This window comes from Eurytemora carolleeae, unplaced genomic scaffold, assembly GCF_000591075.1.
Source record: "Eurytemora carolleeae unplaced genomic scaffold, Eaff_2.0 scaffold747, whole genome shotgun sequence".
In the NCBI taxonomy this organism is placed as follows: Eukaryota; Metazoa; Arthropoda; class Copepoda; order Calanoida; family Temoridae; genus Eurytemora; species Eurytemora carolleeae.
The window spans coordinates 150,791-164,089 of NW_019396637.1; the positions used below are offsets into that span (position 1 = coordinate 150,791).

Genomic DNA, 13,299 nt, shown 5'->3' on the forward strand with positions numbered 1-13,299 from the left:
GAGAAAATAATTAACGGATATCCAAGGAGAGAGAAAAAGAGTGGATTAAGGACTAAAATGAAAAGTTTCCACAGTGGATATTCGGATCAAGAAGTCAGGATTAAAGTTTACCCATTCTAAAGTTTTCAGCTCTGGACAATGCTGGATGCCCAAGCTAGTACATAATATAGCAATGTAGCTGTTGAAATTTACAAAAAATATTACATTTTTAAATATTAAAATTTATTAGATTCATGATTTTATAGTTAACTCATTGGTCTCTTTAATTTAGTTGTTACAATACAATGTTTATGTTTAAACTAAAATTTTTAATATAGAATTAACAGCACAAGGTTGAATTTTAAGATTTTTAGGAGCAACCTAAAAACTACTTGTTAAGAAGAGGAGGATTGTTTTGCATTTCTAGATAAATTGTTTGGAACGTTTTTAATTTGAATTCATCATTTCTTAAGGAACTTTAAGAAAAACATGGACGTAGTTTTTGACATGGATGTATTTGCATTGAGGGGAGATATAATGTGGCAAATTACATCAAAATTTGAAATAAAATTGTTCGAGCTGATTTCTTGCAACGAACTCTAATTTCATAATCTGCAATAGTTTTGCAGATCGATAGTGTAAGTCTTAAACTTAAAATATTTGATCTAGTAGAAATCATAGTTTGACATATTAAAGGTCTGCAACTTCAGGATGCAAAGATATGTGGATAAGAAAACAAGAATTTAAGGCAAGTTTTCATTCCCCCCCCCCCCTACATTTCATGATATATCAGAATTTTTATGATTATCAGGATGGTCTATGCTTAAAACGAAATTTTATTCTGAACTCTCGGCTTTATAACTTTTTTACTTAACACATTTCGACCTAAAAATGTAAAAACTTGCTCGAAATTAAGTTTTTAAAATGAAATTTTGAAATAATAATAATCGAAGTAAAAGATGTAAGGAATAGTCATATTTGTTAATAAAAAGTTTGGCCAGTTTAAGACTGTTAAAATAAATGAATTGTCGATGGTGGGAAAGGTTGTAGGGAGTGAGAACGGTGTTATAACTCATTACGAAAAGAGTTAAGCTAGTTCCATCCATTCAAAAATGTCCGCCTCAAGTCTCATTTATTATTTTTTCCACCGGTTATTTAAGAATCAATAAAATTTTAATTCACATCATAAAAAATATTTTGTTGAGATATTATCATCTATCTGCTTACATCTATCTATAGATATCCATCTACAGAACTATAGATCCAGTCTAAATGACTCTCAACTTTAGTGTATACTCCGGGTATAACGGAACCACAGGCAGAGGGACCAAAGGAGGCAATCCCTCCCACAGTCCAGCGGTAGTTTTCCGACCAGAGCAGAGGACCTCCGCTGTCTCCGTTACAGGAGTCTGTCGTTTGGTTTCCGGCACAGATAAATTTGTCGGTGATATCAACGCGAATATTTTTGACATTCTGGTTGTACTTTCGGGAACATTCTGGTTGAGAAAACTCTTCAACATCAGCAAACCTGGAACACGTGCAACCGTTATTCTGTTTCCTTTAAGGGACTGTAAACATAATTTTGAGTGACCTTCCTTTTAATCAAATTACATCTTCGATGCACAATGGTAACCGTTTGTCTGATTAAAAATCATAGAGTTTCTTTTCTGCCTGAAAATTATCTTTAAATTTAAGGAAATTAAACAAATTTATTTATTTTTTAGACCAACCAAAAAACGACGATATCATCCTCATTGTTAATCCAATAAAGCACTAAACGATACCGTTGTGAATCGGGCATGTAAAAATGTTAACGGAGGGTCACTTGAAATTATGACGCCAGTCCCTTTAATTTGCAACATCAAGAATGTTAAAGTTTTATTTTTCATCTCTCAGCAGATTGTGAATGTTATTTATTTGAAAATACACATTATTCCTCTATTTAGAAATAGAATTAGGAATAAGGAATTTGGCATTAAGAATTTGGCATTACAAATTTTAATTTTGAGATATTTTTGTCTTTCTATAAATTGAGATGACGATTTTATCAAATGAAGTGCAAGAAATCCAATCGTTAGGAAAAATTGACGAATCATTATGGCCGTGCATGGTTTTATGATCGGCCCTTCATTTGTATCCAATTTATTGGAATTAATTGTAAATATATTTTTAAAATCTGCAAGCTTTGAAACATTTGAACTAATAGCAGGCATCGTTGAAAGACAAAATAGGTTCAAATTCAAAAATTCCTTTAATAAAAACCTGTAAATAAAGAGACCCAAAATTAGATGAGAAAATTTACAAACCATCCTGCATCGGAAAATTTACAAACCAGATGATATCGGAGTATTTACAAACCATCCTGCATCGGAGTATTTACAAACCAGATGATATCGGAGAATTTACAAACCAGAAGATATCGGAGGATTTACAAACCAGATGATATCGGAGAATTTACAAACCAGAAGATATCGGAGGATTTACAAACCAAAAGATATCGGAGGATTTACAAACCTGAAGATATCGGAGGATTTACAAACCTGAAGATATCGGAGGATTTACAAACCTGAAGATATCGGAGGATTTACAAACCTGAAGATATCGGAGGATTTACAAATCAGAAGATATCGGAGGATTTACAAATCAGAAGATATCGGAGGATTTACAAATCAGAAGATATCGGAGGGGAGAACGGGGGAGATTTCATTAGGAGATGATTAAGGGAGAATAAAGAGGACGGAGGACTAATGATAGTCTTTAGGAGACTACTCAGGAATTCAGAGAGTAATTCAGAACTATACAGAGGGACATATTATAATAAATAGTCCTTGAATCGGGACTACAGTGGACTAATTAGGGGAGTAGTCTCATGCGACAACTCAGGACTTCAAAAAGTAATACAGAACTATACAGAGTATACATTTTAATGTATAGTCCTTGAATTGGGACTACAATTTGGGCTACATAAGAACCATGTAGTAGACGTAATATATAATAAAAGCATTTTTAAGGCCAGGGGGGGAGGGCAAAAATCGTCCAGGGGGTGCAACATTTTTTTGCGCTTTGCTCGAAATCTTCCCCCCCCCCCCTGGCTCAAATCCTGTGTACGCGCCTGTGCAGGCATGATTAGAATTTGGGATAATACTTTATATGTCTAAACAACGAAAGTCGGTCCAAAGTTTAGACTTTGGTATCTACTAATTAAATTAACACCCCATGTTATTTATATTGACCTGAGTTTTTTGACGGTTTCTCCTCTAACCCTCTCTGTATATCCCCAACCTGCAATAGTAGCTTCGACCCCTCTTGTTGTGGTTGGTAAACATACAGGAGTAATAGATTTAGCACCTTGAGACACAGTTACATCCCTGAAAACATTATATGCAGGATAAGGAATTTTTACCGCCGTGTTAGAAAAAATTCCCCCCCCCCCCGCGAAATATTTTGGCTGGATGGTTCATTACCTTGGTTTTCTCTCGACCTTCGAGGCAAAATTGTAAGCAGACAGATAAACAGAGAGAAGAACAGACAAACAAACATTAAAAAGATAGACAGACAAGCAGATAGACCGACAAACAGACATTCAAACGCGCTGAGTAGACGGAAAGACAAGAAAAATGAATACAAATATTTGGTTTACCTGTCTAGCGTCACAATAGCAATATCGTTTACTGGATTCCCCAGTCCAGGTCCTGTCCGGCTGCAAAACAATTTTGTTAATTAGTAAAAATGAGAATAATTTTTTTAGAAAAGCAGGAGTAAAACAATTAACTCACAATTTAAAATGTGTTTTCTATTAGTTAAATCTGATTAATACGATTTATTTCCACTATTGCTATTATTTCTTCAAAGAAAAGGAATGAAAAACAATGAGTTTTTTCATCCACGAACCAGATTATTTTTCATCCACGAACCAGATCATTTTTCATCCACGAACCAGATCATNGTAGATTAAATGTTTTGTGGTTCCCCCTGTAGATTAAATGTTTTGTGGTTCCCCCTGTAGATTAAATGTTTTGTGGTTCCCCCTGTAGATTAAATGTTTTGTGATTCCCCCTGTAGATTAAATGTTTTGTGATTCCCCCTGTAGATTAAATATTTTGTGATTCCCCCTGTACATTAAATGTTTTGCGATTCCCCCTGTATGTTAAATGTTTTGGAGACCATACAAAACATATCACCAAAAAACTTATCACCACAAAACTTATCACCACAAAACTTATCAAAACAAAACTTATCTAACAACAAAACTTATCAAAACAAAACTTATCATCACAAAACTTATCAAACTACAAAACTTATCAAACTACAAAACTTATCAACCAACAAAACTTATCAAACTACAAAACTTATCAAACTCAAAACTTATTAAAATAACTACAAAACTTATTTTTCAAAACATTTTTAAAAGTTGTTACAACTAAAACTTGACTTAGAATTTATATATATATAAATCATTATTCATCTGCAAATAGGCTGGCAATATTGAACAGATATGTGTTCAAGGGTACACTATCAAAGCTTGCACACATAGCCTTCAGGTCTTGTTCTTGTTCTCTTTGTATTTGTTGTACAGATGATTTTCATCATCCTTAAGTAAGTTTGTACCCTTCTGTGAGAGAACAAAATTAGCCTCCATCTCGGTGGAAAGGGGCTGGAAAACTGAGCTTTTACCGAATTTTCTATTAAAATTCGCGGATTTTTTAAAAATTGTTGGAACATTTTCATGATTTGAAAATTTAGATTCATTAATTTTATTGATAAGTTTTGTAGTTTGATACGTTTGTAGTTTGATAAGTTTTGTAGTTAATAAGTTTTGTTTTGATAAGTTTTGTAGTTTTATAAGTTTTGTAGTTTGATAAGTTTTGTGATGATAAGTTTTGTCGCTGATAAGTTTTGAAAAGATAAGTTTTGTGGTGATAAGTTTTGTGGTGATAAGTTTAGTGACGATATGTTTTGTATGGGCTCCAATGTTTTGTGGTTCCCCCTGTACATTAAATGTTTTGTGGTTCCCCATGTAGATTAAATGTTTTGTGGTTCCCCCAGTAGATTAAATGTTTTGTGGTTCCCCCAGTAGATTAAATGCTTTGTGGTTCCCCATGTAGATTAAATGTTTTGTGATTCCCCATGTAGATTAAATGTTTTGTGGTTCCCCGTGAGTCTGAAATTTAAGAAAGTATTGTGGAACAAAACTCCCAAGTTTCCTTTTTAGGGTTTACACATAGTTGAGTATATTTTAATTTCAGAAATCAGAAAACAAAAAGAGAAGTTAAAGAAATCACATGACATAATATTTCTTAACAAAAATATTTGTATCTACAAAACTGCATGACCACATTTATGAAACCAGGTTTTCGATACTGGGTTTCATTACGATACTCTGTCTTAAGTTTCGGGCTCAGGGGATAAAAAAATAAGAATATACCTGTACTCGGGATGAATCACTGCCTTTTGTATATTTGGAGTAACAATGGGTCTGTCAAGAAGGTTTACTAAACCTAAATTAAGTTGTTTTAAAATAAAAGAATTATTTTTGCGATCTATATAATAAAGCTCTTCGCTCATATTGTATATATAGTGCATAGTGTGAAAGCTAAATTTCTATCATTGATAAAAAACAACATTTTGGCAAAAATGAACTAAAAACATTCTTCAACTGTTCTTCAGTGAAACTGTCAAAAAGCTGTATCATTGTATGCCTAATATGGACTCAATTATCTCAAATCACAACAGAGAACTTTTAAACACACAACATGTTTAGTCAAACAATTCACGAAACCAAGTTCAACCCTATCTACTCCACCCATACAATCTACACCAGCAGACCAACACAAAGTTTACCTGAACACCTTGAACAATATAATACAACTTTACCTGAACACCTTGAACAATATAATACAACTTTACCTGAACACCTTGAACAATATAATACAACTTTACCTGAACACCTTGAACATTATAATACAACTTCTAAAAAGAAATGTAACTGCAGAGGGAAAAATTTTTGTCCTTTAAATGGAAAATATTTAACCAAATCTATTGTGTACAGAGCAGAAATAAAATCAGACCAGGATACAGTTGGATTTTAACACATTTAAAGAAAGATACCTGAATCATACATCATTTTTTAGGAATCAAAAATACAAAGAAAGTTCGACACTTTCCAAGCACGTTTGGAAATTAAAGGATTAAAGCAAGCATTATGAAATAAAATGGTTTATCCACGTATATATCCACACATCATCCAACCAAGAAGAGATGCAAATCAGTGCAGTGAACAAGCACATGTCGACATAGAAGAAAATATCTAATCGATTTAGCAAAGTGTGATCATGTTTTTATAAGTATTTAATAGTATGTATTTTGCATTTAAGTGGTATAACGTTTTGAAAGGAAAATATTTGCAAAGAAATGTTTTTTATATTTATTAAAAAAATGATGAAAAAATCTTTGAATTTTAGTTGCTCAAAAAGTTTTGACTATCTAAGGATCGTTATGAGACGTGAACATTTTGTTTAGTATAATTCTTTTTAAATAAAACTTGAAGTTTAAAAACTGAAATATATATATTATATATATATATATAAGCTATAGCTGGCCAAACAGCTGGGCCAAATTGGCTGAATTTTTTTTAGGGAACCCATGGGTGCTTGGAGGTAACTTAAGTAAAAAAAAAATAATTTCTCTCAAAATAAAAAGTGGTTTTTAAAATTCCACGGGCAACGCTAAGCACTTCAGCTTGTTAATTTTATAAATTTTATTATAATTCAAAAGGTATACGCGACACAATTAGAAAAAATAATACCTATTTTCACGGTGGTTATTTGTCTTTTAAAATCATCAGCGGTAGCTTTGTCTACACAGTGGGCAGCCTACTCATCATAATTAATTAATTATTATACTTTTGTATTTAATTGATTTGCAATTAAACTCAATCAAACTTCAACTGAAATTAAACATTTCACCTTTTATTTCAGATTATTGATATTAATAAATCTATTAGGAATATATATTCTCTTGAAAAATAATTACCCCCCCCCCCCCTCCTTCTTTGAAAATAGTTTTTTTTCACCCAGATTTTAGGTACGTATGCCGGGGTTGGGTAATTCTTAAAAATAAAAAATATATTACCGTGAGTACATGACGTTTTGTTATCAGAACCCCTCCACAGAAATTATGATAATTCTTTTCAGCGAACCTTCAAAAAAAAGAGTGTTAGTATAAATCATGTTTTTTTCCATTTTCTTTTCTCATTTGCTGATCTAAACATGATGGAAATATTGGATTAACAATCGTTCGGACTAACGTTCAAAAAGACGTTTGAACAAATATTTTTTAAATTGAACAAATAATTTTTAAATAACCTCCTATCAAGTTTTAGGTTATTTTACACAAAAAATTATATGATGAAGGACAGGCTAGGGAGGGGCAGAGCTCTGTGACTAGAACATGCTTAGGGCCGAGCGCCGCAGCCAAATTTCTCTATTAAATGATGATGCCAATGTGTTAAAATATATTTCAATTTTTTTTTAATTAGTTAGCTTTGAATAAAACCAAGAAGTATAAAAAAGCATTACAAAAATCTATTTGGAAGTTATTCAAATCGTGGCCTGGATTTTTTATCCCATAATTCTCGCATGATTTAGAAAGAAGACGACATTATGATATTTAACGGCCCATACCTCCACTGTAAGAACGCGACCATGAAAGGAAATTGTCCCTGTGTGGCTTCCTTGCCACCAATAATAAAGTTTGTTGGAACCGTCCCACATCCTGGATACGCCTCCCTGAAAACAAATATTTCATATTTCGGAATTTCATGAACTTACGTGTTACCCACAAAGGATGAGACTTCAGAGACGACTGAACAGAATTTATACAGTCTATTTCCTTATATATAATATTCTCTGCAACAGTGAACTGGTTTCTTTCGTTGCTATGTCAATAAATTCACTTAGAACACAATATTCAAGGCAGAAGACTCAATTAAAACTGTAATCGTCTTATTTTATTAGTCTTAGGTCGTCTTTTATACAGTCTCATCATTTATGGTCAACCCTGTATGTTTTTATTTTTATTTTAAACGTCAAACCAATCATGGATTATTTAGTAGAAAAATTGAAATCTTGCATGTTCTCTAATTCATGGTTATTTTGGCTTCCAAGGCGCTCCTTGTCCATTTTTTTAGCTTTATGATTTAGCTTTACCTGGGACCTTGAAATCTACATACATTGTAAAATATTGACACTTAAGAGTTCGCAGATTTTTTGCTTTTATTGATGAGTTTACACATTTTTTATTCCTTTTTTAATAACGTTCTTCATTTCTGATCGGCCATTAGACTTGCAAAAGGTAGTCTTTTGTGATATGACTTAATTTTAACTTAATGGACTTAGCAACTTTTCAAGTCTGATCTTTCAAATGACCTTCCGCATGTAAACCGTTCATTTCCTTCCTTAAAACTGAAGATATTTTACCTTCGTTCTGTAACAGGGACTGGTTTTGAGACAGGGACAGGTCTTGAGACAGGGACTGGTATTGAGGGTTGAGTAACAGGTCTTCTTAGTCCGATGCTCCCTGAACTCCCTGAACTAACTGAACTCTAAACATATGTCAAGTGAGAGGAAAGACAGAGTAAAAATACATCAATAGATGAGACTTTAATGACGACTTAAAGGAAGTTTAAAATTAAGAATTTGATCTTCTATTCTAAAGTCGCATGGAATTCGACATTAAGTGCTGCTACTGCAGTAGCCATGAATGTTATATAAGAAATATAGAATTAATATTGTACAGTCGTCACCAAATCATTTTTTAGTTCACCCTGAACAAGTAAAATCTTATATTTGCATTAAGTATGTATTTTTAAGTATTATTTTAAGTTTTGAAAATTCTCTTTCTAAAGAATTATCTGAAATGCTCGATCAAAGCCTAGTAAGGTTTGAAGAATCATAACGGAAAAGTTTTAATTTCCCTTCTTCCTTGGATTTTATTTGAAACCGAGCATTAGGGGATAATGGGCGGTTTCTGCCTTATAAAAATTTTCATTGGAGAACCCGAGCGTTTTTTGGGAGACCCCAAGATTTTCATTGGAGACCACCAGATTTTCATTGGAGACCACCAGATTTTCATTGGAGACCCGATCGATTTTCTTTGGAGACCCGAAGATTTTCTTTGGAGACCACCAGAGTTTCGTTGAAGACCCCTAGATTTTTATTGGAGACCCCAAGATTTTCATAAGAGACCCCCAGATTTTTATTGGAGACTCCCAGAAAGGGCTGGGCATCGTTCCTAGGGAACGATCGTTCTTTCACAGAAAGAACTGAATATCAAGAACGATCCTATCGTTCCGAAAAAAAAAGAATTAACACATATGAACGCGGTTTTGAAAAAATATTGGAACGATTATTAGGGGAACGAACCTGAAAGGGGCTGAAATTGCTTGAAAAGAACGTTAAAATCAGGAACGCGTTCTTATTATCAGAAACGCGGTGTAAGTCAGGAACGCATTTTAAATCAGAAACAGGCAGGGGCGTACGAGGGGGGAGGATGCAGGGGGGGGGGATAATTTATTTTACGTCTGGAGATTTGTTGAAAAAGCCTTGGATTTTTGATTTTGCAGGCAGTACTTTTAAAGCTTTTCATTATATTTTTTAAAAATCATTTTGTTAATTTCTTTTTTCACTTCTTCAAAGTTAACAAACCTACCAACCAGTTTTATTAACATAGAACCACTAGAGGTTTAAATGACGGTAGAGATAATTTTAATTCTGATTCACAACAATACCTTTGCCTGATCAAATATTGCATTAAATATCAATGTTTCCCATTTTGATAACTGATTATTTTTATTTATGGTTTCTCTACAAAAGTGACTCGCGTATTTTTTGCTTCAGAAAAGATGGAGAAATGAAGGTTTCAAAGGTTCATCGAACATACCACTCTATAAATGGAGGGTCACTTGAATTACGCATGTATTCCATTTAAGTATAATTACATCATACAATAAAAATTATTTTAAAATCTAAATTTTGCCCTTAACTAAAAACGTTTCATTAAAAAAGCTTTAATCGTCTTCAATGAAAATCTTAAGGTCTCCAATGAAAACTGTGGATTTAAAACAAAATTTTTAGTCTCCAATGAAAATCTTGGGTATCTCCAATAAAAATCTGGGAGTCTCCAATGAAAATTATCGGGCCTCCCAAAAAATTCTGGAGTCTCTAATGAAATTCTGAATGTCCCCAAAGAAAATCTGGTGTCTCCAATGAATTTCGTGGGGCCTTCAATGAAAATTTTGGGAGTCTGCGACGAAAATCTGGGGTCTCGATGTAAAGCTGGGGGTCTCCAATGAAAAATGGAGTCTGCAACGAAAATCTGGTGTGTCCAATGATAAAATTGGGGTCTCCAACGAAAATATGGGGGTCTCCAAAGAAAATCTGTGGATCTCAAAGATAATCTGGTGTCTCCAATGAATTTATTTGGGTCTGCTATGAAAATTTGGGGGTCGACAACAAAAATCCGGGGTCTCAATGAAAAGCTGGGGGTCTCCAATGATAATCTGGGGGTTTCCATTCCCAAATGAAAAGTTGGGGCTCTCTAACGAAATGGTCGATCATTTCCTCCAATGCTTGGTTCTATAAGGCAGAAACCGTGTATTACCCCTAATGCTTGGTTTCTATAATGTAGAAATCGCCCAACTACCCCCTAATGCTCAGTTTCTATAGGACAGAAACCGCCCACTACCCCCTAATGCTCAGTTTCTATAATGTAGTAACCGCCCCACTACCCCCTAATGCTCGGTTTCTGTAAGGCAAAAACCGCCCACTACCCCCTAATGCTAGGTTTCTATAAGGTAGAAACCGCCCCGCTACCCCCTAACGATCAGTTTCTGTAAGGTAGAAACCGCCCCATTACCCCCTAATGCTCAGTTTCTATAAGGTAGAAACCGCCCCACTACCCCCTAATGCTCGGTTTCTATAAGGTAAAAACCGCCCCACTACCCCTAATGCTCAGTTTCTGTAAGGTAGAAACCGCCCACTACCCCCTAATGCTAGGGTTCTATAAGGCAAAAACCCTCCATTACCCCCTAATGCTCGGTTTCAAGGGCGAGAAATTGTTAGAGTTCCCAACTGCTTTGTAGCATTGTCAGCATTGTAAAAGATGGAAGAGTGGGAAGGGGGGGGAGCTATTTAAATTTTAATCCATACCTGAACCTGTCTCCGATCCTTACAACAAATCAATCTATAACCGCATGATGAGGAGTAAGAGTAGCTTAAACCTCTGCAAGAGCTAGGTGTTCTATACAAACCCAGGATTTAAAAATTTTAAAATGTTAAATATTATTTAAGAAATGAAATAAATATCAATGAAGGTAAAACATTTTAAATTTGTTCTTTAAAAGAAATTATTTTTTCTTCAAATAAAATCATTTGTTATTCAAGGGATATAATTTGTTCTTCAAGAGAAATTATTTATTTGTCTTTCGAGAGAAATTAGTTGTTCTTCGAGAGAAATTATTTGTTCTTCAAGAGAAATTATTTGTTCTTCAAGGGAAATTATTTCTTCTTCATGAGAAATTATTTGTTCTTCGAGAGAAATTATTTCTTCTTCATAAGAAATTATTTGTTCTAAAAGTAAATTATTTGATCTTCAAAATGAACTATTTCTTCTTTAAGAAAAATTATTTGTTCTTAAATAGCAACATTTGGATAATCATTGGATTTTCTAGAGAAAGAATTAGCCCTTCAAAAAATAATTATTTTTCAAAATTTTTTTCTTTCACATTTTACATTGAGCATTTGTTTTTAAAATACATAATATAATCTCAAAAAATAAAGCACCGAAACTTAAAGAAAACGCTTTTTTTCCCGAGAGATATCCTGTATTCTCTAAGAAAACACAGTTTTTTCTTAAAATTTTATCTTTTTCTTCCTCCCAAAAATGTTATCTGATATCTAAATTATTTCTTGAAATGAACTCATATACTTTTACAGGGAAAAATAAAATAGTAGAATAATAAGTTTAAGATTAAGGTATTCTGTATGATGTCGAAATCAAATATATTTTGCTTATTGTTTTTTTGTAAATCTTAGTTCCTGCAAGTTCCAAAGTGTCCGATAGTAGCAAAGCAACTCCAGCCGACCTGATACGAAGATCTTACACTGATCCCCAAGTTCTCCTCCAGGTCTGGAGTCTCTTCAAGTTCTATTCCATCATCTTCTTCTTCAGGATCAGGAAGGATTTGAACAAGTTCTTCTTCCTCCTCTAAACTAGGAGATGGTTCCTCTGAAGACTCATCTGTACTTACTTCACTAAAGGAAGGAATGTAATGTTGGGTTTTACGTTGCTTTTGTGTGTTGACGCCTGGTTTATCTCCGAAAAGAAGGGACTTAAAAAGAAATTGATTTATTGCCATAAACTAATTTCTATTTTCTAATCTCTATATCTTTGCAACCCAATGTCGTAAACCTTTGATATTTTAAACTTAGATAAGTAGATCCAACATAATTCTTAGTTATCTATGGTCTAAGACATGAGGTTGCTAAGGTATAGGGATGAGAAAATTAGAGTTTGTGGTAAAGACTCAATTCCAATTAAAGGATTTAATCTCTGATTGCGGGAGAACCGGCCGAGAATTAAATAGAATTGATGAAATATTTAGAATCGGTTCAACAGATTAGAATCAGTTTACTGGGCCGTATTTTTGGGATTGGTATTTATTGCATGTTGTTAAAGGATTGAAGACATAAACTTGATATGAAAAGAAACATTTTATACAATTTAATTTGTCCTCTAAGACTGTCTTAGTCTTGTCCGTAATTCCGAAACTTGATAGATTTTATGTTAACTAACTCTGTGATTGGTTCCAACCTGTCATTACATGGTTACAACCTGGCATTACATGGTTCCAACCTGTCATTACATGGTTCCAACCTGTCATTACATGGTTCCAACCTGGCATTACATGGTTCTCCTGGGAAGCAAATCACGTGTCCGTCAACTGTGGAATTTAAAAGAGAGAATATGTAGAGAAAACAAATATTTAAATGAAGGCATCTTAACAAATACATTTTCTTTATTCTGAAATATTATTAGCTTTAATTTAACCTTGGCGAGCTAGATAATCTTTCCAATGTTTTAAAAATGAATTCTTCAAACGTCAATATTAGGACAGCTCAAAGGGACTGTAAGCGTAATTTCAAGTGACCTTACATGCAAAGATGGCAATGCCCGATTCAAAACGGTACGATTAAAAGCTTTGTAAGACCAAGTATTAGTTAGATATCAATGTTTATTATTTTGAAGACTTATAATTTTCAA

At 33.5% G+C, this 13,299-nt stretch overlaps 1 protein-coding gene across 3 annotated transcripts; it reads right to left on the reverse strand.

Annotated features, from left to right (window-relative positions):
• Positions 1 to 205: 205 nt before the first annotated feature.
• Positions 206 to 13,055, reverse strand: LOC111706694 (serine protease 30). 3 transcript variants are annotated; one of them, XM_023479612.1, is made up of 11 exons: positions 12,934 to 13,055; positions 12,075 to 12,290; positions 11,187 to 11,277; positions 8,457 to 8,581; positions 7,662 to 7,766; positions 7,111 to 7,177; positions 6,785 to 6,851; positions 5,405 to 5,477; positions 3,620 to 3,679; positions 3,213 to 3,347; positions 206 to 1,507 (listed from the first exon to the last, which is right to left on the reverse strand). In XM_023479612.1, exons 1-11 carry the CDS (start codon positions 13,047 to 13,049, stop codon positions 1,213 to 1,215), a joined length of 1,350 nt encoding a protein of 449 aa, XP_023335380.1. In that variant the 5' UTR covers positions 13,050 to 13,055; the 3' UTR covers positions 206 to 1,212. The 3 variants fall into 3 exon arrangements, with proteins under 3 accessions (XP_023335380.1, XP_023335379.1, XP_023335378.1); XM_023479611.1 differs by having other exon boundaries at positions 12,913 to 13,055; XM_023479610.1 differs by having other exon boundaries at positions 12,892 to 13,055.
• Positions 13,056 to 13,299: the final 244 nt, after the last annotated feature.